General features: G+C 41.7%; 1 protein-coding gene across 6 annotated transcripts in view; it reads right to left on the reverse strand.

Annotated features, from left to right (window-relative positions):
* PLCE1 (phospholipase C epsilon 1) overlaps window positions 1-27463 on the reverse strand; it is a 241650-nt gene that overhangs the window by 130005 nt on the left and 84182 nt on the right. For all 6 annotated transcript variants that reach the window (XM_054690581.1, XM_054690580.1, XM_054690577.1 and 3 more), the window contains one exon: window positions 3952-4240. In XM_054690581.1, coding sequence (XP_054546556.1) covers window positions 3952-4240 — 289 coding nt within the window. The remainder of the gene's footprint in view (window positions 1-3951; window positions 4241-27463) is intronic.

Here is a 27463-nt window from a genome sequence, read left to right on the forward strand (position 1 = left end):
AAGCTAGTGGATGTCCCCAACAGGATGGTGTAAGCTCTCCATTTTGAGACAGCATATCCTCACGAGGCACATTCTTACTGATCAGTGTTTCATGCCAGCAATATTTCGCATTATTTGGCAAACTTTCAACTGAGTAGACAGACCATCCTTGATGGGTCTGAAGGCAAAAAACCAGAATGCTTGTGGACTGACTGTTGCCTATCTTTTTGGAGCCACCTGTACCACTGCGGGTATTCAAGCTCATGCAGATATTGAAAAGTTAGCTGTATCCTGTAGACTTTGTGGAACTTGCTAGGGTACAGAACTTTGACCAGTCAATCTCCTCCTCATCTTTGAATTTTTCAATTTTTTTTTAGAGTAAGATACATAAAAACTAATCTAACACCTTAACACTTTTAAGAGTACAGTTCAGTGGTTTTAAGCATGTTCATATAGTTGTACAGCCATTGCCACCATCCATCTCTAGAACTCTTTCATCTGCAAAACTGAAACTCTATACCAATGAAGTAATAGCTCCCCATTCCCCTGCCTTCTGCAGGCCTCCTCCTCACCCCCCAGTTCCTGGCAACCACCTTTCCACTTTTTGTGCATTTGAGTTTGACTATTTTAAGTATTTCATATAAATGGAATCATACAGCCTTTGTCTCCCCCCCTCCTTTTCCTCTGCCTTTCTCAATGCTATTTAATCCACTTCAAACATGATCACCCTAATAAAAGATGTCATTCTTTTTGACTCTCTTCCTTATCCTCACTCTGGGAAAATTTTTTTTAGAAACTTTTCCCTGCCTCCCTTTTCCCTTCTTCACTCCATTTATAAAGCTTTCCATTAAAAAAAAGTTACTGGTACAATACTTTTCTGATTCATTCATATGAGTGTGAGTCTTGAAATGTAATCAGCCATAAGAAAAAAACCATAGCTTTCAGCATCTAAAATCTCTGAAATAGCCAAAAGTTCTTCTCAAAATACCCATAAAAGTTTTACTTGAATTCTATACTCATCTTAATTTAGACTATTTCCCTTTAACAAGAAATAATCCTTTTAACTCACTTGTATTTCATTGTTCTAGGAGGCTGATTCCCAGTGTTTCAATAATCACATTTTGATTTTCATTTCATGGGAAGTGTGTAGATTTCAACTGTTATGTTAAAGAGGCTTTTGAGGACTAAAGTCTGGGAACCAAATCACAAAGTTTATAATACCCCTGCTCCAGGAAAGTGTTCTAAGTTCCACACAGCTCCTGAGAAATGAAACTGGAACACAAACCATTTATGCACTGGGTACTGAGTGTGCCCCACAGATACAGTTCATAGATTTTCATCAGCAATACAGAGATGAAGGCTGTTGGATAATCTGATGCCAAAGGACACACACTAAACAGAAAAAGAGGCAGACAACCCAGACACAGCAAGCAGACCCTCTGGATTGCCACCAGCGCTCAAGTCCCAACTAGTCAACATGCTGAAGTGCATCCATGATTCTATAAACACTCTGTCACCTCAAACATTCATATGGTTTCTTGATGCATTTTCTCCCACTGCATGATGAAGCAGCATGGTTCACTGTGGCACATACAGACCTTGAAAAACTCAAGGGAGAAAGCACTGAAGTTGAAAATGGTTCCAAGAGAGCAAGCCAGGAGCTGCAGAAATAAGCCTGGAGCAGGAAGCAGCTATCTAATTGTATTGTTCAGTAGATGATACCTCCAGAGAAATGTCAGAAACCATTAAAAAGCTGAAAAATAGGAAAAAAAAAAAAACCTGTTCCCAACTCTTACATAAAATGACAATTTCAAGTTAACATACTAGCTGATGGGCCAGTGAGTCTCAGTACAGGGAATGTGGATCTATGAGCTTTTGATCTGAATCAGGTCATGCAAATAGCAATTGAGATCAACAGACACACTAGCCAGCAGTTTCTTTTTTGTCCCCAGTGGTCAGTGTCAGACTAGAGGCAGTCTGCCTGGGTGAGAACCTGGAAATCTGTCCCTTTGTAATTAATGGAAAAGAAAGAAAGTAGCTTTTATTGTATGTTGTTTGTTTGTTTGAGGCCAACCAACCCATTTGTCACCGAGAACATTAATTCTTTCTCCAAACTCTTTGATCACTTAGAGCTACTTCCACATTATTCAGAATGTAATCTCTGTAGTCTCATACTATTCTTTGATTACTTGATACATGCAAATCTGGCTTTCTTCTTAGGATCACAAAGAACTTAAAGGCAAATAACTTGACTTGCCCTTCATCAGGACCTCCCATAATACTTACACCCTGCTGGGCACAGAGCGGGTGTCTGATAAACATGGGTTAATTAACTTACAAGATGGAGCCCTCGGCCGTAGTCACGAACACTGAAGCAATGCCAATTCCACATGCCAATCTCAACCCAGCTTCCCAGAAAGAGCACTGATGCAGAAGGTAAGCTTGGCAGTCACTAGAAGCCGTATCACAGAGAAATCTTGAGTGCTCTTCATAGGGAAAGTGTTTACCTCCCAGAGACTCTAAGATCCATGAAGGCAAGAGCTGTGTTTTTTTCCCTACCCAGCACCTAACACCTGGTAGGGGCTCAGGAGAAAAACAAAAACACAAAAACCCACGATGCATGAATGAAGAACAGATGAAACCAAGTTTTTCCCGTTTAGTCTATTTTTAACCCCTTCGCTTAGTGTTCCCACATCTTGAATGTTTCTTTCTTCACCATTTATAACCAATTCACAGTTCAGGTCACTCCAGAAAACAAACTAACATGATACCCAATGGTACGCAGGGAAGCATATAAGTCTTCTCTGAGAGTTCAGGGTATATACAGGGGCTTGGGGAGGTTGAGGATAAAGGTCATGGGCCTGTGAGCCTCAGGTCTGGGGTGTGCTGAGGAGGGACAGTAGATGCTCTTCTTGAGAGTAGGAGCCAGATGTCAGATTGAGCTCTTGGCAGCTCCCAGGCAGTGGAACGCTGCTCTGCGTGGTCCCTGTCTGGTTGGCAGCTTCCTGCCAGGGAAGGTTGCCAAGAGGGTTGTGACAGCTGTGCAGTGTGCAAGTCTCCGAGGCTCTCTGGTGCACTGCCTTTCCTGACCTGCCTGTCTGCTCTTCGTGGGAAGTAGCTGGGAGGTTCAAATGCCAAGAGACCCCGTTTTCTATTGGTTTTTATTTTTCAACAGGATGCCTGACTATCTGTCTCTCAAGATGGGAATCACTGGAAGATGGCCTTTAGCTTTCTGGTCTACACACACCTACTGATTCTGTTTAGGAGGGAGAACTCCATGCCAACCGCTGTCGGTTCTCATTGTGACCACATGACCACATTTGTTGAGGAACTTGTTATCATATAATTGTCATCTATCATGAACTACCACTAGGAGAAACTACCTATCCGAATAAATTTTTAAAAATATTAAAGATAGCCTTATAACCATTTATGCTTTTTGAAAAAGAATCATTAAAATCTTAATGTTATTATATGTCATGCTTACATCTTATAGGATTTTGAAAAAAGACTAACTTTTTACCTTCATTAAAAATTGCTGATAAGGGGCCTCCCCGGTGGCGCAGCGGTTGAGCGCTGGGTTGCGAAGCTGCCCACAGCCTCTGCGGCGCCGGTTCGATCCCCAGCTGCTCCCCAGCCACTGGAGGAGGGTCCCACATGGCGCGCAGACCTCTCCTGCCACCCGCTGCTCCCCTCAGCAGTGTACTTCGGTCCTTCTGCCTGCTCTGCTCCCTGCTCTGGCTCTGGTGAATTCTCTCACCCTCCCGCGCTTCTGACTGTACCCAGTGCTTGTATAAATAAATAAATAAATCTTAAAAAAAAAAAAAAGAAATAATAAAATGACTTAATTCTAAAAAAAAAAAAAAAGTTGCTGATAAGTAGATTGCATCTTCCATCAGATACATAAATGTTAACTTAGATTCTTTTCTGCACTCCAAGATGAAAGGTTGAAAGTGAAATTTCAAACATTACCTTTCAGCATCATGCGTCCAGTGGATCCTCCGAATGTACTGAGTAGGCCACTTCTTGCTCCTAAAGATGTGGTGGCTTCTAGGAGAGAGCCGGTGATGTACTGAGATATGGAAGTCCTTTGGAGGGTAGCACGATACTCACATACAGTGTCCCGGACACACGGCTTTAAGCACGGGCCAATGCTAATCCTTTCATGGGCTGCCTCTGAGGTTGGGAGCTTTACGAAGAAATGGAGAAGAGATCCAATTGTATCTTCTGTTTCTTTTCCCCTTCTCACTGCATTGTAGATCTGTGAATAGCACACAGCACAGGAAGTATAAATCTAGTTTCTTAGAAAAGCAAATTAACTTGTTGACAAAATGCCAAGATGACTTATTAAGAAAGAAGGCTCAGTTGCTCTGAGCGCAAACACTCTTGAGCACTGGACTCATGCATTAACCTGAACATTCTACAGACACCATTTATTTGGAAAAGCTATGTGTAGTTATGAAATAGGCCATTTAAACAACTCTGCTATCAAACAGAGCACTTACAAGTTGTACCAACCAAAAATATATTCAGCTCCAATTTCTCCTCCTCTTTCTGCTCAGCAGAGCAAATCTCTTCTGCAGAGTGACAAGGGCAAATATTTCCATTTTGTCCTTTTGGACTTTCCTGAGCAATTGTCCCTGGTCTATTGGCCTCCAAGGAACACAACAGCTTAACATTCATGAGGAATCTTCTCTCCATGCTCAGGCTGAAGTGAGAATGAGAGGGTCACGGGAAGGAAAAATTATATAGCTAATCTCTTGGACATAATTCTTCGATCCATAAGCTTGGAGCAAAGTCTCTGAATTTTTGCTCTCTTCTTCCTCCCTCACCTCCCTCAGCTAATGAGTTGACAGATCCTGTCCATTCTTCCTGTTCTCTCTTAATCACTATTCTGATTTTCTCATCCCTTTTCACCTGAATTCACCAAGAATTATCCCAAGGAGACTTGGATCAAGACTATTAGGACAGATTCTGAACCATGATTCTAATCCATCCCAATGCAATTGTTCAACAAGCATTTATATAGCTCCTGCTTTGTGGAAGGCACCGCGTTGAAAGATATGGGGTGTGTGCAAAGGATAACATGTGATTTTCTTAGCTAGCAGGAATTTAGCAAACTTGATGCAAAAAAAGGTCTTAAAAATACTTGTGCTTTGACAAACTTTGAAAGCTGACCATCGATCTGAGACATCCAAGAAGAGAGAGGGCAGGTAAAAATATCGAGAAGGTGGGAAGAGCACAATGGACCATCGTGAGGGGCTGTGGGTGCTTTGGCAGTGGGAGAACTACAGTGATAGAGCATACCTGAAGGGAGAGACCATATATTGTCAAAAAATTCACAAGGATGTAAGAAAAAGATACAAGGATGTAAGAAAAATAAGTTAATTGAAAAATGCTTGTGCTCTGTGGCTTGTTTTTTTGCTGCTTTTGAGAACTCTGCAAACAATTACCATGTGAAGTCAGAGCTAGTTTACTGGAAGATAAGTAAACACAGCCCAGTTACTCCTGTCACCTTGGCGGCAAGCCTGCCAATAGCCAGACACACAGTGAAACTATCTTAGATCTTAAATCATCCAACTGCTGCCACACATACATGAGACAGCCCAGCAGAGAGATCAGCTGATCACACAAGGAGAAATGCCCAGTCAATTCATAGAAATAGGAGCTAGCCAAATGACTGCTGGGAAAAGTCACTACGTGTTGGGAGTGTTTTTTTTTAACAAAGCACAAATTAATTAACAATGATGATGTATTGGCATGTACTGGCACAATGGTAAGTATTTATGCGTATGAGATTGAATTCAAATACTAACTCTACGAGGCTGATTCATTTTGCAGATGGGAGTGTAAGTCTAGAGAAATGGAGAAATACAGTCAATTTTACAGATAGTAAGAGACTGACCCGTATTGAAATTCATTTTTTTTTTTTTTGAGCTCTGTGATCCAGCTTTATCCATTTCTCTAAACAAGGTCACAGTCAAAACCCAAGCAGTGAGAATCAAAAAAAAAAAAAAAAAAAAAAAAAAAAAAACCAAAAGAAAAACCAAAAAACATTGTTTGACAAGAGTTTTAAATGGTGACTACACTGTGATTTTATTGCTTTTGTTTATGATAATTCCTTTCATAGTTACCCTAAATTACTTTTGAAAATAGTAATTTTATGAGTTGGTCATAATTTGATTAATGAATGACCACATATGTTTCCTTTATATGGAGATTTATAAATTCAAAATAAAAAGTGAAAAAAACATATAAATGTTATCTCATTTGATTGAGGTAGAAACTAGACAGACTACTGCTCTGTATGGGCCAACATCTTTCTTGAGATAAAACCAACATGTCACAACATGGAATCTGAAATTGATGAACAGACATGTGCCAATTTATTGGTTTAACAATTGACTTACATTTCTTGAGCACATACGATGGGCCAAGCCCAACTGCTGCGGATCCAACAGCAATCAAGAAGAGTTTTATTTTAGTGGGGAAGACAGACAATAAATTAGTTGGCCAAATGCATTAGCTAAAAATTGCAAACTGTTATATATAGTGAAGATGTATTTTGGATGTAGTCTACAGGACTTGAAGTTGTCAGGAGTGAGGAAAGGAAAGAAATCAAAGTTTCTATATTTAACCATCATTATGTTCTGAATGATTTAAGATTTTTTATAGAGAGCTATAGATCAAATGCTGCAAACATAGCCCACATGGTCCCTGTATTTATCCACTACTGTGAATGGTGAATGACCCTCTCCATGGAATTATACTACTCCCACTATGGCAGGTGCTGCATTTGGGCAGAATGGCCTGGTTCTTATGGTCAGAAAAGCAAGCAGTACTTAGACAACACAGAGAAGACATTGGCAGTTTCTTGTGACTCAAGAAAGAGGGATGCCTCGTTAGAAACCAGCACTGGGACATGAAGTTCAGGCCCAAAACAAAATAAAATAAACATACTAAGGCTGAAGAGAGCCAGGGTAATTCAGACAGAGACAGACTCAAAGAGTTTAGTGTACCAAAAGGCATGAAGCAGCCAAACACAGCATGTCCACAGCACCGACCTCGGAAGAAAGCTCCTTCCTTTACATGGCCAAAAAGGACTTTGTCTTGACTTCGGCTTGGGTCAAAGGGGGCACTTATTAAGAGGAGTCAATTTTGTACTTGCTCTGTTTCAAAACCTATCTTTTTGGGGTTATTGAGGAAAACTATGATGTTCCAATATCTGATAATATACTTTATGAAATCTTAGAAAGCTTGTCACTTACATATCCATTGACTCTTAGTAAGAATACCTGTAATAAGCTCAGTATTTATTTAGTGCTTAAAGTGAACTAGGGACTGAATATTGAGACCTGATTTCATTGAAACCTCAGGACACACTTATGAAGAGTTCTTACTATCATCATCACTTAAAATAAGGAACTAATGTGCATATAGATAGCTAAGACTCACATTAGGACTCTCTATCTCTAAACTGAGATTGCTAACCCCCAAACTGAACAGTTAGGGAATTCTACTACTGATGTCAAAGAAACCACTTTCAAGAGAGAAGTAATTATAGCAACAATCTGTCCCTCTCTTTTTGTTCATTGTCTCTTCCTCTAGCATGTCAGCTTCACGAGGACATTTTTTTTCATTGCTGTATCGCCAGCTTCTCAATAAGTACTTCTTATAGCTTCTCAATAAATACTTCTTGATTGAATCTTTCTATTCTACATCTTCACCAAATTTTGCTAGGATCTGCCAGTTTTGTGGTGATGAATCCATTGGATCCATGTCACATAGGTGACATTGTATTGTTGTCTGTATTTGCTGAACACCAAATTAAAAATAAATCACATGAAACGTTATCAAATTCTTACAAAGTACTCAGAATATTTGTAGCCAAATGAGGCTACTAACCAAAGTGGGCCTATTATGAGAAATTTACTAATAGTTTAACATTATTCTGCTATCATTTGCTGATTAGCTTAGAGTTAAGAATGCTTAATATTTTCTTATTCATCATCCTATTTTTTGTGATATGGATTCATATATTGGCTTTTCTAATTTTCATGCAACAAATACTGAGTTGTAGTTACAGAGACAGCAGAGATGCTTGAAAACAATGACAGAAGAAAGAGAGAGATGAACCCTGTGACTGAAGCCACCCCTTTCTCCACATTATTCTTATCTTTAACATGAAGAGGTCAGCCAAAAATACCTCCAGGGTCTCTTTCAATGTTACTGTTCATACTCCTGGCTTTCTTAAGTGGGAGATAGGGGTTGTTAATTTCCTAATTGTGGTGGTAATTTCATTATTCTCTAATGCATTGTGTAATTAGGGGCTCATGTTTCCTTCCTTTTTATCAGTATTTCCCTGCAATATCAGCTGTCATTTTTTACTCGAGACTATATATTTACTTCTAATAGCACCTTTATCTGACCCATGATGTGATTTTTAAAGTACCTTGAGCAAGAAAAACAAATAATAATATTTATCTTAAGTATGTTGACTCTGAGTTAATATGCTGGTTAACAATGTTAGGGCCTCCCTCATGGAATCAAGTGTAAGAGACTTGTGCTGTGGTTTGGAAACCTCTTTTACTGCTCTCAAAGGTCCCTTTCCTAACTTCTGGAATCTAAATGGTTGAGTATGTTGGAAATTTGATTTCAGATGGATTTGTATATCCAAACAAATGCAATGCTATAAAACCTGCCAAATCTCCCACAGAGTCAACAGAACCAATGTGGCTGCTGGACAGGGGGTGGCTGCTGAGGTAGCATGGACATCCAAGGGGCAGTAGGATGGGGAGTAGGATTTTGGTAGCAAGCTGTCACTTCCACTGTTCTTGATTCCACATTCCTATCAAGTGCTTGAGCAAAGAATTCCAGTCTACTGATAATATTCAGACAATGTACGAGACACATACTAACTGAGCTCCAGAGAGCCAAAAATACTTTGCTAAGGTCAGGCCAGTTAACCAGAGCTGTGCCACTGACCTCTACAGGAAGTAAGCCAAACCTCTGTCAGTACAGGAAACATCTAAGGTGCATGAGAGGATGTCCCAGGACATTTGATAGTCTGAGGATTTAATAGGGGAAATACCATTCTACACAACTTCTTTCAATCCACAATTTATGCATATATTAATTAGAATTTTGCCCTCTCCATGTACCCTCTCATGGACTTTAGCAAGAAATAAGCATTTTGTGCAAATTAAAACCACACTAAGATAACACCTTACACCAGTAAGAACAGCACATGTCAAAAAAATAAGCAACAACAAATGTTGGCGAGGATGTGGTGAAAAAGGACCTCTCCTGCATTGCTGGTGGGAGTGCAAACTGGTCCAACTACTATGGAAAGCTGTCTGGAGGCTTCTCAGTCTACTAAAAAATGGAGCTACCAGACCACCCAGCAATTCCACTACTAGGGATCTACCCAAAGGACACAAAAACAGTGATTCAAAAGAGCACCTATACACCTATGTTTATTGCAGCACTATTTACAATAGGTAAAACCTGGAAACAACCCAAATGCCCAAAAATAGATGACTGGATCAAGAAGATGTGGCATATATACACAATGGAATATTATTCAGCAATCAAAAAAGATAAACTCATGCCATTCGCAGCAACGTGGATGGAGCTAGAAGGAATTATGCTCAGCGAAATAAGCCAGAAGGAAAAAGCAAAATATTGGATGGTTTCACTTATAGCAGGAATGTAGGGGAACTAAATAAGACAGTGTAAAAAAATAACAGTACAATACACAACAAAGCAAAAATGGACAATTATAAATCAGAGATATCCTGCAAGGGAGGAGGAGGGAGAGGGATCAGAGGGAGGGAGGGAGGAGCACAGGGGACTGAGGTGATGGTGCACGGGTGCACTGGTGAGGGAAACTCTATGGAGACTACACCTGGGGGGGTGGGGGGAAGGAAACATTATTTAAAAATGAACCATGATGTAAAAAATTAAAAAGTAATTAAAAAAATAAATGTATAAGTCCTGGAAAAAATAAATATTAATATATAATTATTAAAAAAAAGATATAAGCATTTTGTTTTCTCTTTTCCAATTGTCTGTATGGGGATTCTATATGCTTCCTTCATTTTTGTGAAGTACGGAAGTCACTGCTAACTCCTGTTGCAGGCTGTGAGTTCTGAAAGGGCAGAGACTATGTGTTATTCCACATTTTGCTTCCATCACAGAGTACACGACTTAGCATGACATAGGCAATGAAGAAACATCTGGAGCCTGAGATCCAGGTCCACAAAGTGTGGGTCTCAAGAAATGCAAATTCTTGAGCCCCGTCCCATATCTATGGAATCTAAAATTCTGGGGCTGGGGACAAACAGTCTGTATAGCAACGAATCCTCTAGGTGATCCGGATGCCCCCTCATGTTTGAGACTCATTACCTTAGGCTTTAAGAAGAGCATATTACTATTCATCGCTCACTGCACTTCTCATATTGTCCATCCCAAAAACACTCTCATCCATATGGTCTTCCTTTTAAAATGGGAACTCTTGCAGGCAGGGGTTATTAAGGTTCTACTAGTCTTTATTTCCCAAAGCTGGGAGTTCAGAGTCTAGTGCAAGGCAAACTTGGCTAATGCTAGCTGAAGGAAGGGGTATCTCTGGCAGGAATTCCCTGTGGTTGTAAATGCAACAGGCCTTTCTGTAAATGATGTGTCCAGCTGAATGTTTCCAAAGATGAATCACTTCGGAGATACTAATTCTAATGGGAATTACCATACAGATGAATCATATTGTAATGAGAAGACCTGGCTGCCAAGGATGCCTCTTGAAAAGGAAAAATCAAATCAGGACAGATGGATTATGTTGTTAGGCTTGTGATGTCAGGCTGTGAATTAGTCTGACAGAAGGGATTTAATGGTCTGAACTACCAGGCTCCCTGTAGCTCTAAGAAGCAACGGGTCAATTAATGAATCACATGGGGACAAAGTCCCTGCAAGACACAAAACAAACTTCCACAATTCCTGTAGGCTGTGATGTCCTGACTCAGGGCTCAGGGGCAGCATTCTTGCTAAGGTGTGCATGTCTGAAGCTGTGAGGGACAGAAAGTTCCTGATGTCCTGTAGATCCAGGTGTTGTGTGTCTACAACAGGTGGAGGGGACCAAGGCCAAGCCAATGGGCCAGGTTATTTGATGCCTGTAGGTCCAAAGAACCTCCATTCACATCATCCTGGCTTCTAAATCCTTCCCTGTGTCCAGCTAGATAGGGTCGGTGTTGCCACCTATGCTCATGGTGCCCAGACGCCCCTTTCTGCCTGGGTCATCGCTACCTGGACTGATACATTACTCTCCTTTGCTCTTCAGCTCTCATTTGGCTGATGACTACCTGAGACTGATCGGCCAGAACACACTGCTCTACTGAAATGGAGAGGTAAGAGTCTGGTTTATTGCTTCACACTGGTCATGCTGGGGACAATGCAACATGCAGTAGCAGTGAGAGTATCACTGGTGCTTCTTTAATGGAGATTACCGGAGAATATCACAGGCAGTTATAAGCCAGGATCAAATGGGAAATGTGAGTTCTTTATCTTTAGTTACACAGCCCGTGAGGATCCCAGTGGTAATAATAGCATCAATGCCTGAATCTGTAGAGTTTCAAAGTCATGCCTGCTTATAGGACCTGAGACAACTTTGGACTCTCAAAAGCCACCACCTATACCTTCTAGTTAGTTACTAGTATTCTTAAAGTGGTGGGGCCTCTCCTATGCTCAAGACTAAGTTTGCTTGTTTTTCCACTCAACTCTCCTTGTTGAGGTGCCTGCACTAGCCTTTGCAGCTGGCCAGGCTCTACCCTCTGATATTGGGGCTGGGAGTTGGGGAGATCAGTCATCTCCCAGCCTCCTGAGAGGCATATGAACTCATACGGAGATATCTTGTTTGTTTTCTGGGCCACAGCTCCACAATCAGTCATATTCTGAATTCACTTTGGAATTAGTGTACCAAACTATGCTATAAATGCAAAACCTTAGCACCGTGCTTGGCACATAAGGGACATTCAATCAGTAGGATCTTATCAGTCCTCTTCTTTAATATGGGAGTTATGATGAATTCTCCTGTTTTTTCCTTTCTCTCAATTCTCTGCTTTTTTCTTTCCCTTTAGGTTGATCATGAGGTGTTTTCTCCAACTTTCTTTTGTTTCCCATGGCTTTTTTACTCACAATTTTTTTATCCCTTATTTCCAGATCCCCCATTTTATTTTCTTTTTTACATTCATCCCATTTTTTTCTTGCTCTATCCTGATCTTGTTTTTCTAACTCTCTCCTTATCTTCTCTTTATTCCCACTGCCCATCTCTTTCCTCTACCCTTCTATTCTCTTCATTCTGGATCTTCTGACCTTTAGTTTCAGGTACAAAGGAAGGAGGGAAGAAGAAGGGGGTGAGTTGACCAGTAGAGGCTGCAACCAAAGACCCTCATCCATTTGTTAGAGGACAACATTATTGAACATCGTGTTATGTCTTCTACCAGAAAGCTGAGGTGATTTATTTCTTGAATGTCTTTCCTCTAGTGTAACCAAGATAATAGCCACCAGAAAGAAGCTGGGGCATTTTTCCCTCAGTCTCCCAAGGAAAAGGAACTCAGTAGTTGAACAACACTAGACCCACCTTTAGGAAGTTGGTCTGACCTTGGCTAATTGAGCTGACTGCAGGAATGATGGCATCTACTTCAAAGCCTCATGTCCACTAACAAAACGTGAGAGCTGTTTAGAACAAGCAGTACTGACTCTCAAGTTTCATCCAGGATAGAATCAGGCTTAACGATCAGTTAGTGAATACATTTCAAGCAGAGTGAATGGAATAGCTAGTGATGGGTGAAGAGAGTCCATCAAACTTCCAGAAGCCAAGAGCTGGCACTGGGCTCAGATGTGTCAAGAGGACATGGAATGTGGGAGATAGGTTACTGCATCGCTATGGGAAAGACAGAAGGGGCTGGGACAGGATAAAGTGGTTCAGGAAGTACAGAATAGGAGGATAATGCAACCTGGCGAGGGAATGTTGGGAGTAATATGTTCTAGAAGGCCAGCAGCAGGCAGTGTCAAGCAAGTGAGATGTTAAGAGGAGGGAAACATAGTATTGGTCCAGAAGCAATGACCTGGGCAGAAATGGGCTTCTGCAAGCTCTGAGGATAGATAGGCACACTAATCCTATCTGGTTGGGCAAAGGGGAGGAGGATAGATGATGGAATGAGGTAAATGGGGCACAGTCCTTGCCATTAGAGGGGTTGCCTCTGGGAGTAGCAACAAGGCTTACCCAAGAGAGTCCTCTGAGAAACTTGGGCAGGCAACCAATGAAGACACCATCTCTGGCTGCACTTTAATTTCTGAAGGGGAAGAAATCTATACCTACCAATGTCTTCCTTTGTTTGGGCTTCACCCATTCAACAATTACTTACTATATACTTTGTGCCAAATAGCATTCCAATGGAGAGACAATGAATTTTGCATAAATCTCCATGACAGTCTTCTGTTCTCAAGAAAACCAATTATCAGAGAAGGTAGGCAAGAAATAGGTGATTCCATTACAGCATGTGATTCTGCAAGGGTGTGAGCACTGAGTGCTTTGAAACACAGAAGAGTTTTAGAAGGTTTTAGAAGGCAAAATGTGGAACATTTTGCCCAGAGGTTACCTCTAAGACACAACCTAAAAACAATAATAGTTAGGCAAAGTGAGGATGGAATAAGATAAGAAAGAGGAAAATGTTCTAAACACAGGAAGTGTGTATGCATAGTGGCTCCCCATGGTTGGAGCTAAGAGAGGGCAATGAGTCTAAGGAGATAAGCAGGGTCCTTTGAGTCCTTACAAGTGGATACAATTCCAGTCCTGAATGAGTTCCTTTCACGAATATTTTCTAAGTCAACTACTATGGAAGTGATTTCAATAACAACAACCACAATAAAAGTTTACAGCTAGAGGGTTACATCTCCTATACCTGTGGATGCCCATCACCCTTCTAGGGGTTTCATGCTAAATTCCACAGGCAACATCAGAAAAGACGAATACTTGACTCTTCAGGCAGCCAGTGGGATGAAGACGATCGCTTCTGTGAGTTTTTATAACTTGATGGTTTCCTTGATACTAACAAAAACCAACAGGAAGGGACAAATTATGTACCCAACATGACCTACTATGTTGGAACCGGATCGAGATCATCTACTTCATTCATTCACACCATGGAGAGAGGCATCCCACAGGGTGGGCAGCTATTTAGAACTTTCCTGTCTTGTTGGAGGTATAGAGCCAGAAAGGAATTGGAAGTCTTCAAAAAAACCTTCCTCTTTACCTTTGGAAGATAACAGTGGAAAGGTAAGACTTCAAGAAGATTCCAAAATGTTGGGGACTGGAAAAAAAAAATAAGCAGATGATGGCATTAGAATTGTACTGAATTCATGGAGAGGGGTCAGGGATTCTACCTGTCTCCAGAGAGTGTGTCTGTCTTTCTACAGAGGCTCTCAGCTATGTGTTTGTATGAGCCCATATGTTCAGGGGTGGTAGGATCATGCAGAGAGATTGAAAGTCAAAGATGTCATGCCTGGAGGGCTTGGGATGTGGGAAGTCAGCACTTCCCACCTCCCACATTTGTGCCTATCTTGTATTCATGTAAGAAAGCTATGGTCACCCCCAACTGTCTTTTAAAGAATTCCATGGGTAGCATGAAAAAAAAAAAAAACAGGCTGAAGTTGGTTAACATTGAGGGCTACAGTCATATTAAAAAACAGCTTCTAATTTACATTCCAAAAATAAGGCATTTTAGCCCTTCCATTTTATCATTTAAAAAGCCTGTTCCGTTGTTTCTACTGAGCTTAAGGTTTTTCTTGGCTATCAAAACAAAGAGGTCTTTTGTTGACAGAAACAGGCGACAGTGTTTTGGTGAAAAGATTATATACAGAATAATGGTATGAAGCTCTATTGTGTAAAGAATAGACTTAAGAGCTTTCCCTGTCTCCAGACTCTCTGGGTTTCGTGCAACAATCTACAATCCTGTTGTCCTTCACTTTGTGGAACCCTAACAACTGGATACAGGCATTATTCTCTAAGCAGTAATAAAGGATACTATGCCGAGGTGATGACATGTAACTAAGGTGATGTCAACAACAAAGTACATACTAACTACAGCTGTGCCCAACCCCACAGGGATCAATCACATGTAGGAGTCCCCAGGATTTTCTCTTATTTGTATTCTCCATGGCATGTTGAACTGCATACAGTTGGAACCCATAAACTATTCCTTGAATTCATTACAGCTGGCTCTGGGCATCTACATTGGTCAGACATCATCAGTAATGTCAAAGGCAGAGGGAAAGATAATGCAGCCAGAGTTGTCACAGCAGTCCTGGGCCAGGTGGGCTGGGAGGGGTTGGGTCCCTCCTTGCATAGAGTGGGAAGGAGTCAGAGAAGATATAGATAGGGTGCTTAATTAGAAGAAGGGGCCTTCTCTATGACGCTATCTGCAGCCACTGCAGCATGAGTTTGATCCCCAGCTAGGGAGCTACCCACATGGCTCAGCAGACCTCTCCTGTCTAGACCGCTGCTCCCCTCAGCAGTGTATTTCAGTCAGTCCGCCTGTTCTGCTCCCCACTCTGTCTCTGGGGAATCCTCTCACCACCCCTCACCCCTGCACTTCTGGCCTAACCCCAGCTCTTGTATGCATAAATAAAATAAATCTTAAAAAAAGAAGGGGCTTTCTGTTGGAGCCACACTTGGGTGTAAGTTCCAGTCATTTCTGCAGCTGCTTTGGACATCAGGAGCATATGACGACTCAGCTGGTGGGTTCTATCATCCATGGACCAAAAGCCAGACCACCTTTTGTTCACTGAGAAGGTCATTCCTTACACTGTCTTTAGTCAAAATCTTGTGCCTCTGTTCAAGAACTCTAACTGTGCTTAACCATTACTGTATGTGCCCGAAAGGGGGAGGACAAGAGTCTAGTTACTGTTCTCATAATGGTCGGGGAAGAGCACATGTGGGGTCCTGGGGCCACACTGATGAACAGACCATGGGGGACCCTCACAACGCTTGCTTATTTGTGATTCAGTATGACATGAGGGTGTGCTACAAAAAAGGACGCAGAGGCATTTGGGATGCAGCCGGGGCTGCTAGGAGACAGGCTCTGGGGGGTGCTCTCAGAACTTTCTTTTCTTTTGATGTTTTCCTTCCCCTTGCGGCCATGGAGAAGTGAATGCAATCTCTTCTAGGAGGGAGGACGTACTCTGTTTTAGGAAGGAAGACACGGCTGTGCTCCGCTGGCCCAATTTCGGTTTCCCACAACAGGTTTCATCATCAGCTCGTCCATGTTTTGCCTGTACACATTCCCAACAATTCTCAAGACAGACTTGGCAACCTTTTCCTATTGAAACCACAGATCCTTTCCTCATTTCCAAAATCAGAAGCCACACACAAAACATTAAAAGGATCATAGCATTATTTTCAAACACAAGATATAGAAAAACATCGAGAAAAGCCAAGTGCTGTGCGTGTAGCAAATGAAAGGATAGGTGAGATCTATATTGTGAGCAGTTAAGAAACTGGGGGTGAGGGGGTGGGAGGAATTTGGCAAAGAGAGAACCCCAGAAAGATACAAGGCTGAAGCTAGTGAGGGAGGGAAGAGGGAGGCCAAGGCAGGAGAGTGAAAAGTGAGATGAGTGTATCTGAGATTAGTGTGCGCCTGAGAGGCCTGCTGCTTGTCGACTTCTGCACATCACAGCAATTAGCACTCCTCTGCCCTACCCTGGGAAGTCCTCACCCAGGACTGATGACTCGCCCTTCCACCCCTCATCCCCCCCTTGCATGAATCGAGCGTCTCTTACATGACCAGGGATGCCTGGGAAGGCAGGGCAGGTAATGCAGAGAGTTAACTAACAGGATGTGACAGGAGATAACAAGTGAGAAAAGAGAGATTGCACCAGAATGTGAGCAGCTACTATGCCTAGAATGATGCAAGGGTAAAAATTAAACAAAGGATCATCGAATGGACCTACTGTGAGGCAGGGGGATGAGGAAATAGGAAGGAACAGCTGTACTGCGACCTGGTAAGTATGTGCTGTAACGTGGAGATTATACCACTGAACAAAGCTACCTCTAAGTGAGGGGTGATGAGACCTGGTATAAAAATCCAAGCACGACGGGAAGCGAGAACAGGGGGATCATAGAAAAGTCTTCACACATTAACTAAGCCCAAGACAAAGCTGGACTAGGAAGGTTGAGGGGATTGTGTTCAGGGGGATGAAAAGTTGCAGCTGTAAAGTGCAGATTCAGGTTAGAGATCAGATGTCAGCCTGAGAAGCTAAGGGGCACAGTCTCCGCGTCCCCTCCCTCCTCTGTCCCTTTTAGCCACATACTGTCTGCCCCCACCTGTCCCAGTGGGGAGGGGAAAGGGCTGGGAAACACAATTTGCTCCAACTTTGGGAAAGTGAGGGGGCCAAGCAAGACAGGCTTTCCTTCCCCTTTGGAGAGTTCACCTCTTTGGTTCAGGAGACTTGGTTCCAAATGTCCTGAGCAACTGCCCCTCTACTAGACAACCACTGCTCTGCTTTCTGTCTTTATAGATTTGCCTGTTCTGGACATTTCAAATATTCCCCTGGCTTTTTAAAGGGGCCAAACTCATTTTTTTTGATTCATCATTAATCTCTTCCCCCAAAATACCCATCATAAAACTAGGCACATTACAGGCACCCAATAAATGTTCTGTGGAATGAGAACCAAAACATGGGTTCAATCAAGTTAAACTTTTACTTTTCATTTTATCTTTGGACCTTGTTGGTCCAAAGCAAGATCAGGAAAATAGGTAGCTGAGTTTTGTTTTTCTAAGTCTTAGAAAAGTTTTGTTGAGCCTCCTCAAAGTGAAATTCTAGTGCAGCTGTTCTTCGGCCTGGCTGTAGCTTAGTGTCACCTGGGGAGCAAAAAATATGGACGCATGAACTTTCCCCTCTCCCTCCACACCCAAGGTTCCAATTTATCAGTCCAGAATAGGTCCTATCAGTTTTTTTTAAGTGTTCCTCAATTTTAAATATGATTCTATGACCAGAGTTGAGAACTTATGTTCTAATGGAAACAACCATTTTAAGCAAGAATAATCTGTTGAATTCCATCCATGCCCAGGATGAAACTTTGCCAAAGTTTTCAACTCTGTCTTCAGGGAAATGAATCTCTGAATTTTTAAGGAAACAATAAAAAGCAAAATATTCATTTCTTTATAGCTAATGTCACTATTAGACTGAACCATATGAAAGTGCTGATATTTGACTGTGCATGAAATGGAAATTTCATATCACTCAACCTATTTGAATGCATTTATTTCATGAAATAAAAGATACACATAAAACTCAAGCTGATGTACCATTTTACTAATCCACTTATTCATTCCTTGTGTTTCTCAGACTTTGAAAAGGAACATTTTAAGCTTTATTAAATACATAGTTCTAGTAGAGGATGGAAAATAAGTTAGCCATTAAAGAAGACAAAATCCTGACAATTTGCAAACAGATTAAACAAACACCAACTTTATAGACAACCTTCATTTTTGGCTATGCATTATTTCTGGAAAGCACATCATAAAATGGACTCTCATAAAGCCAGTTATATTTTCCCATAGAAAAAAAATTTATGATTAGGGATTGTGTTCCTGAGTAGACATCATATAAATCAGAGATATGATCAACACAGGTCACAAAAGCAAAGCTGCACAGCTATAAACCTCCATAAACATTTAAAATAATAAATGTATTATTCAAGTGCTATAAAATGCCAAAATTATATTTTACCCTTTGATCGTTATACTGTCACTTTGAAAGGTAATTTAGCACTGCCCCTTAAAATCCAGAGTGCAGATCCTTTGATTCTCTTTTAGAGCTTATCACTATAGGAAAACTGGTTCCATCTCTTTCCCCACTTAGAGGACTAAGAATAAGCATCTCAGCCAAGACCTGAAACCCTGCACCATCTCACTTCTGATGGGCCAGTGCCCTCAGGGCCCTTGCTCACCTCCCACCTCCTCACCCGAGATTCCTCCTGCCCAGAAGGTGCATGCAGGCCTGGTCCTGAGGCCAATCAGGAGGAATTAAGGAGCTTCAGTTTTCTGGTGCAGGCCCCCAAAGTCTAGTCAACTGCACTTCTGTTCCCATGCCCACCTTGGCTGGGAGGCTGGGTGGCTTCTACTTTCTTCCTGTGACTAAAACTTGATCTCAGTCCTTGAGACTCAAAGAGTCTTGTTGCTTGCCAGTCCTCCCACCCCCACTTCTGCCCCTGCTACTTCTCTGCTTTACTCCATCTCTGCAAGGGGCTGAAATCCCCCCTTGAATCCCACCGCATTGCTGGAATGGATCCTGCTACTCATTGCCACACTTCTCTAATGCCATGTGCCTCTCTGGCAAACAAGTCTTTCATGAAAGAACAAATTTCTAGATTTCTCCATTATTGCACACAACTGGACAGCCACTGCTACCTTTTGGGAGATCTCCCTGAGTCAGTTGGTTCTTGGGCTGCTGGCCACCATGGCTTTTTTGTGAGAATCATGTTTTGTGAACCCCAGCTCAGCCTTCCTGATTTCCCAGCATCTGCCTTCCCCTCCCTGTTCCTTCTTCCTTGCTACACCAATATAAGGCCTTATGAAACTCTTTCACAAAGAGTTATGTTGATATTTTGAAGCATCTCAGAATATTAAAAATAGTTTACCACATGATCCAGCAATCCTACTGCTAGGTATTTATCCAAAGAATGTGAGAACATTAATTCAAAGAGGTATATGCACTCTTATGTTCACTGCAGCACTATTTATAGTAGCTATGGAAACAATCTACATGTCCCACAACAGATGAGTGGATAAAAAAGATGTGTTATATACACAATGGAATACTACTCAACTATAAAAAAGAAGGATGAATTATGCTAAGTGAAACAGTCAGAAGAGAAAGACAAATACTGGATGATCTTACTCTCGTGTGGAATATAACGAGACAAAGCAAAGGAATAAAACTAAACAAACGCCCTCCCCCCCCACCCAACTCAGAAATCTGATTGCAGAACTGAGGCTACCAGATGGAGAAGCTGTGGGCTGGAAGCAAAGGAGGGCGGGGCCTCAATGGACTATGATGAGGGGTGACTGCTGCTCTGGTGGTGGGTGTAGTGTGGCAACATACAATTGAAGAGGTATGAACCTACACCCCTAAAATATATACAGTATTGGAAATGAATGAAGTCAATAAAATGAATAATCAGTTTTAAACTTTTTTTTTTTAAATCTCTCCAGATCAATCCCTGGACATTCTTTTTCCAACCTCCTCATCTCTCTGGTCTCTCATACACTACACAAAGGGTGCATGTTTGCTAAGTGTTAGCATATGATTCTAGAACAGTGGCTCTGCTCCTGAGGTGATTTTGCCTTTAGGGACTTTTGTCAATGTGTGGAGACATTTTCTGGTTGTCACAATGAGGATATGGTATTTATTGACATCTAATGGGGAGAGCGAGTGATCCTGCCAAACACCCTATAATGTGCTGGGCAGCTCCCACAACACAGGATTATCCAGCCCCAAATAATTCACTGAGGTTGACAGATGCTGTTCTAGAGAAATCAAAGAAACCTGTAGTACTGTGACCAGATCAAACTGAAAATTACCAACCTAGAAGGATGTTTCAGTTTTCAGTAACAAATTTTTCCCCATCCAATGATCAAAATTCATGCTCATTATAGAAAAAGTAGAAAATAAAGAAAAGCAAAAAATTGCATGTGATACCATAATCACTCTGTTTTTACATACCTGTGACTGTATTATATGTAACTGATATTCTGCTTTTTCTATATAACATGACAGTCATACTTTTCTCCCTACTAATAAAAGACATTAGTTGTTATTGGACATCATTCCCCATGATCAAAGCACAGTGTACTTAGTCAGTCTCTTGTTAAATTTCCATTGTTGCTAGGTTTTCACTATTATAAAAGTTGTTGTGTTATACATATTTCTGCAGAAAGTGTTTTGTACATAGGTGGTTATTTGCTGAATGGTCCTTAGAAAGGGTTGAAGCTCCTGCAATAATAGTTGAAAGACAAACAGGACTTGCCAAACATCAAAACCCATGCCATATGTTCCCCTGGCCCCTGGCCCCCAGCTCTGCTCTGGTTTGAAAACATCCTCCAAACTTGCAAACTAAAGAGTTCCCATTTGAGCAAGATCAAAGGGGTCAGAAAACAAAATCCATTCCAGAGCTTTCTGAAGACAACAGAGCAGTGGATCATGAGAACAAAAATGAAAGGTCTTGTGATTTCTGGCACAAAGAGACATAACTAATATGTGCTTAAGATGGCAGGATTTACCGGTTACAGAAGCAAAATTATTTTATTGAGAATCTTTCTTATAAGCATTATGCCATTTTTTGTTCATTAAAGTAGTTCAGTTATTTTATTTTGTTTTTGGTTGTGTTTCCCTATTATTTCACGTATTTATTTAGGCCTTTGGGAATGCAACAATTTTGACAAACATCTTAACAGCTATTTGTTCGGATGAATTCAGAACATTTTGAAATAAGAATAGGTCAAAGACAAAAACTTATTTTTCATTAACACCCAAACAGTTTTCCTAAGCTTTAGCAGCTGATTGCAGTGTTGTTATAGAGAAGTAGACATTAAATCCTTACTTTTCTCCTGTTCCCAGAATCAAAGGAAAACTTACAAGCATATGTAAACGAAAGCAAGACATTATTTCTTGATGCGTAAACTCAAATGATGGGAGAAAATAAAGAAGAAATTGGGAATCAGAGGACGTAGGCTTGTTTGTATCACTTGCTGTGGTAAGTCACTGATATTTGGTTTTCAATTTCAAAAGAGGAAGACTATCAAATATGAAAAAAAATGTGAAACAGAATATGCTTCTGGAGATAAAGTGCACTTCTCTAAATATGTTGAAAGCACAAAGAGGGTTGTTATTGTGTGTTTCTGAGTATCATGCAGTATCCTTTATGGTGTCAACTCACATATAGTCAAAGACAGAAAAAAAAATCAACACTGAGCAGACGAGCGTGGGACTAGAAAGCAGCAGGCAGATGTCTGTGTGGGGAATTAACGGTTCAGAAGCAGTTATCATTACGGGAATCAAAAGTCCCTTCAAGGTCACACGTCTGGGACCCAGGATATTAGTAGTGATGGTAGGAGGCATATAAGTGACCAGCAGCAACTAAGATTACTGATACCACTGTTTACCTTACTGTAGACTCTGCTAAATATTTTACTTCCACTCTCTCAGTACACCTCATAAGTGTCTGATAGAAGCTGTTACAGAAACATAGACAAGACAGAGAGGCTTAGCGAGGGCTTCAGAGTCACACCAAATCTTACCATTGCAAAATGACCAAGCAGTCATTTCAACCCCTGTCTCCTGATTCAGAGTTCAAGGGAAAGATCAGACAAGAGTAGGAGTTAAATGAGGAGCTCAGTGACAGCACAGAAGAGCAAACCTATGAATCAGGCTGGGGTTGAGGCTGAGGCCTCCCTAATTCTTCTTCCTCAGTTACATAGCAGGTGAAGCTCCTAGGGGAGTCATGGCTGCTGCAGAGCCCAGACCCTGCCTGGGGGCCGGGTGGGGTGCAGGCCTGGAGGTTTTACAGGTGGACTAGGCTTGTTCCATAAACGGGAAACACCTCTTGCCTATGCACTTGCCCTCTCTTTCCTTCCTCCCCCATGGCCGGGACAGGAATGGACCAGGACACCAGCAGGCTCTGATCTCTATTATGGGAGCGAGGGGAGCGGCTTGGTCGATGGATACAATCTGCCACAGTGCACTAGACTCACAGTCCGTTCAGTTCAGGGTTCGTCTCCAACAGTAAAACCAAGCAACTAATGCAATGGTTTGCAGACTTTATTTTTAATAACAAAAAATTCTTTTCAAAAGAAAGTTCAGCATTTACAAATGCTGAAGTATAGAGATTCTGGTTTAAAGAGAGACGAAAGAAGCCTTCTTCCATCTATCCCACCCAAAACACTTTTGACCCTAACCATGGTCGGACCCCTCAACGTCAACACAAACGGCTTAAGACCCTAAGCAGGGCCTCCCTGGTGGTGCAGGCGGTTGAGTGCAGCTCTGTGAAGCTGTCCTCAGCCTCTGCAGCATGGGTTCAATCCCAGCCAGCTGGCAAGATACCAACATGGCGCAGCAGACCTCCCCTGTCTCACCTGTTGCTCCCTTCAGCAGCATGTTTCAGTCAGTCTGCCCGTTCTGTTCCCCACTCTGTCTCTGGTGAAACCTCTCACCCTCCTGTACATCTGGCCTGTACCCCAGTTCTTGTATGCATGAATAAATAAATCTAAAAAAAAAAAAGACCCTAAGCACTCTAACCTCCTTAGAAATCCGGTGGCAACCATGAACACACAGTTTTCTAAAACCTTAAAAAAATCTCTTTACTTTTTCTATCTGCACTGCAATTTTAGTTACAGTGTCCACCACTTACTTAGCCCTTTCAGAAGCACCCCTTACTCAACCTCTTACCCTAGACATTCTAACTTCAAGGGGTATCTTCTCTTCCTAGTAGCTAAAGTAGAACAATTTATGACTTTAGAAAATTTGTTCACATCCTCCTCCTCTTCCAGACAGAACATTCCTAATCTGTTTAGTCTGTTCTGAGTGGAGGATTAAATGCAATAACGTATGTAAAGCACCAAGCAGGGGAAGCAGCAGAAAGCGGGGGCCAGCAAGCACGATGCCTTTACCCTTCCTGTTCCATCTCCTTCGTCATTTAACAGGTTCTTCTCTAGTCTCATTGTGACCCTTTGTTCCTTTCTTAATCATACTCATAGCTGTGCCCCAAATAAGGGGAGCAAGATGATGGGGTCATCTTTACCAACATGGTCAAACACCGATACTGCCAGGCTGTGACCCTCAACCCAACCAGCACCATGCAAAACATCATCACAGCCGGGAACAAAGAGTACAAGCTTGTCTAAGCCTGGGAGTTCCCTTGATAGGAAAATCAGGCAAAGAAATGGTGGCTGGAATGAGCATCTCTCTAATGTTTTTACATAACTGAGAGGGGATAGAAAGGATATAGAGAAAAATAAGGGTGGGTGGAGAGAGAGACAGAGGGGAGGAGAAGCACAAGTGTGATCAGGGAGGATTTGACGTGGTATAAATATGTCCTCACTTAAGACTGTCCATAGGTTCTGGGAAACTGACTTGTGATATTAAATTAATACAATTTTGCCATAGGATAACTGATAGAAGAGTTAAGTTTCTTTTCTTTTTAAAGATTGATTTATTTATGCATACAAGAACTGGGGTACAGGCCAGAGGTGCCGGAGGTGAGAAGATTCACCAGAGACAGAGTGGGGAGCAGAACAGGCAGAGAGACTGAAGTACACTGCTGAGGGGAGTAGCAGGCGAGACAGGAGAGGTCTGCTGCGTCATGTGGGTAGCTCCCTGACTGGGGATCAAACTTGTGCTGCAGTGGCTGCAGATAGCTTCGTAGTGCTGACACTTAACCTTGTGCCACCAGAGAGGCCTGTCTTAAGTGTTTTTTGTGTGTTTGGAGGGAGATGATCAGGAAGACCAAGGGGTTATCAGTCAGGAGGCCACTGCATTGTTTGGGTGATGAGAGCCTGAAACACAAAAGGGGTCCAGGTGGCCCCTTGTGCTGGTGCAGTAGTGCAGTCAGGAAGTGTCAGACAGGAAGGGGCAGTGGGCCAGAGAGGCTCTCAACACCAGATTTTCAGAATTCATCTCAGCATCAACCAACTCAGTTGGCATTGAGTCAGGCAACCCAGTTCCAGTCCCAGGTTCACCACCATGGCCCTGGAGAATGGAACTTCTCTGGGCCTCAGAATCCTCTTATAAAAAGGAGAGAGTCACCCTGGATCAAGAAGATGTGGCATATATACACAATGGAATATTATTCAGCAATCAAAAAAGATAAACTCATGCCATTAGCAGCAATGTGGATGAAACCAGAAGGAATTATGCTCAGTGAAATAAACCAGAAGGAAAAAGCAAAATATTGGATGGTTTCACTTATAACAGAAATATACGGGAACCAAATAAGACATCAGTGTAAAAAAATAATAACAGTACAAAACACAACAAAGCAAAAATGAACAATTATAAATCAGAGACATCCTGCAGGGGAGGAGGAGGGAGAGGGATCAGAGGGAGGGAGGGAGGAGCACAGGGGACTGAGGTGATGATGGACGGGTGCATTGGTGAAGGAAACTCTATGGGGACTACACCTGGGGGGGTGGCGGGAAGCAAATATTGTTTAAAAATGAACAATGATGTAAAAAAAAAAATAATATTAAAAAAAAAAGGGAGAGAGTCACCTTTGATGACCTTCAGGTCCCCTGTCGGTTCTAACATGCTATGTGGAGCAGAATGTCCTTTCCCGTACCAACATATTTTATGCCAGAGTTAAACAAGAAGTCATTACAACATAGGATTCAGATGTGAAGAATAATGTATGAGAAGGCTGTTTACATTCATTTTCTTTTTGAGAAAGCACCTATTGAATTTTAAGCCAAATCTATGTGTCAAGGTCTGAAAACGGGTTACTCAAATAATTCCCTTTCATACGTGCAGCTGTTCTAAAGTATAAACCACACTTGTCCAGTAAAACCATCATCTGTTCTATCACGAATATGAGCATTCATCAGGCCCTTATTTTTAGAGTAAGAGGTCAAATGCACAGGGGTGAAATATAGTCGAATCCATTGTGCCAGAGGCAGACTGGAGGTGAAGGCCAATTATAAATCATAATTTCTGAATTTGTGGGTATTTAAATTAGATGACTTAGAAGATCAAAAGAAATAAATCATGGAATATCAAAGTGGCAGACAGAAGCTGCAAACAAGCCCCCCCCCATTTGTTCATTCATTCAGTAAATTGCTCTCATAAGTAAATCACCAAAATAAACAGGCCCTGACTCATTTCCCATTGCTTGCTGGAGTTGGGTTCTTTTTTTCCCTCCAGGGTTATGGAATATGTGAACTTCTTCAGGCTTACACTGTGTGAGAAAAACCCCAAATGAAGACAATCATGCGTGTTAAAAGAATCTGTAACTTGCTACCACCCACCAGTATCAGGCACTGAAGTTAGGCTGCCTAATCCTTGATCTAGCTTTGCTTTGGGCAAGTTACTTAGCCCCTTTCTGCCCCAGTTTTCCCCTCATTGGGTTGAGGCATGAATGTTGCTATTTCTACACTGTTTTGCACAGCGCCTACTGTACAGTACAGTAAGCCCTACACATGTGTTTATAAAAGAAGTCTCAAGGTAGCCGAGAGCAAATGCACCTGGATTCTCTCAAGGACACTTCATCTTTGCTCATCCTACTCACTCACAAACGTGCTGCAGAAAACCATATATTCGATAATATGTGAGTCAGCTGTTCTTCGTTTTTACTTAGAAAGGGCTGGGAAGAATTCATACAGAAAAACCTCCTGCTGGGGTGACTGAAATCAAAATGACTCCTCTCCTTAAAAAGGAGATACGAGTTTGTTGGTAGGGATGATATGAGGTTGCCTTGGCGGGGTGCCCACCGGCCTCCCAGTCTGTAATTTCAACCAACTGTTTGCTAGAGTTATTTGAATCCATTTTATTCTTAGCTGTTCTGGCCTCTGAGTGAGTTGTGGGGTGTGTGTGTGTGTGCCTGCACGTGTGTGCAAGCACATATGTGTGTGTGAGCACTTGCATGTAAGGTGGGGGAAGAGTAATCACCCTGGAGGAGACAAGATTTACTTGAGTCTGGGTCATTTTAGCTGCAACACTGAGAGTTGCTACCTAGTCTTAGCACCTCAAAAACTGGAACTGAAAAATAGTATTGACAGGCAGTCTTCTGTAAGTCTTTACTGCGCCAGAACCTATTCAAGGTTTTGATTTTATAATGATTGCCCCACCCCCACGCTCCCAGGACAGCCAGCAAATTGTGGCCACATTGCTGGTTAAGATATACCTGCAGAGTGTCTGTCAGAGTAAGTAATTAAGAGCAGACATTGGATTCATGCTGTACAGTCAAGCCCCAGCTTTGTCACTTATTATTTTGTGAACCTGGGAAAAAAATCTTTATCTAAGCCTCAGCTGTGTATCTGTAAAATGTGATATGTGATGATAACAGCATCTATCTTATCAGGTGGCTGTGGGGAATAAATGAGGACACTCTAAAAACACCTAGCATGATGCCTGACAGTGCTCATTAAACATAATAATTAATCTTAATAATAGCTGTTCTTGTCCCCAAGTACCCCGTGAGATATTAGGTATATTCATCTTGGATTGTGATGGGCAGTTTATTAGCTGGATTTTATATTACCTTTTAAAATCCCCGGTGAGAACTCTTAAAATATGCCATCTGCTTCCTCCACTATTTTTCTTTTTTTAATTAAAAAAAAAAACCCGGCTATTTAAATTTCAAAACAAACCAGCTATTTTAAGTGAGAGGTTACCTATTATTCATCAGAAGAGATACCAGATTTTTTGTAGGATACACTGGTCCAAG

Source organism: Talpa occidentalis, unplaced genomic scaffold (assembly GCF_014898055.3).
Source record: "Talpa occidentalis isolate TD23 unplaced genomic scaffold, MPIMG_talOcc4v2.1 talOcc4.8, whole genome shotgun sequence".
In the NCBI taxonomy this organism is placed as follows: Eukaryota; Metazoa; Chordata; class Mammalia; order Eulipotyphla; family Talpidae; genus Talpa; species Talpa occidentalis.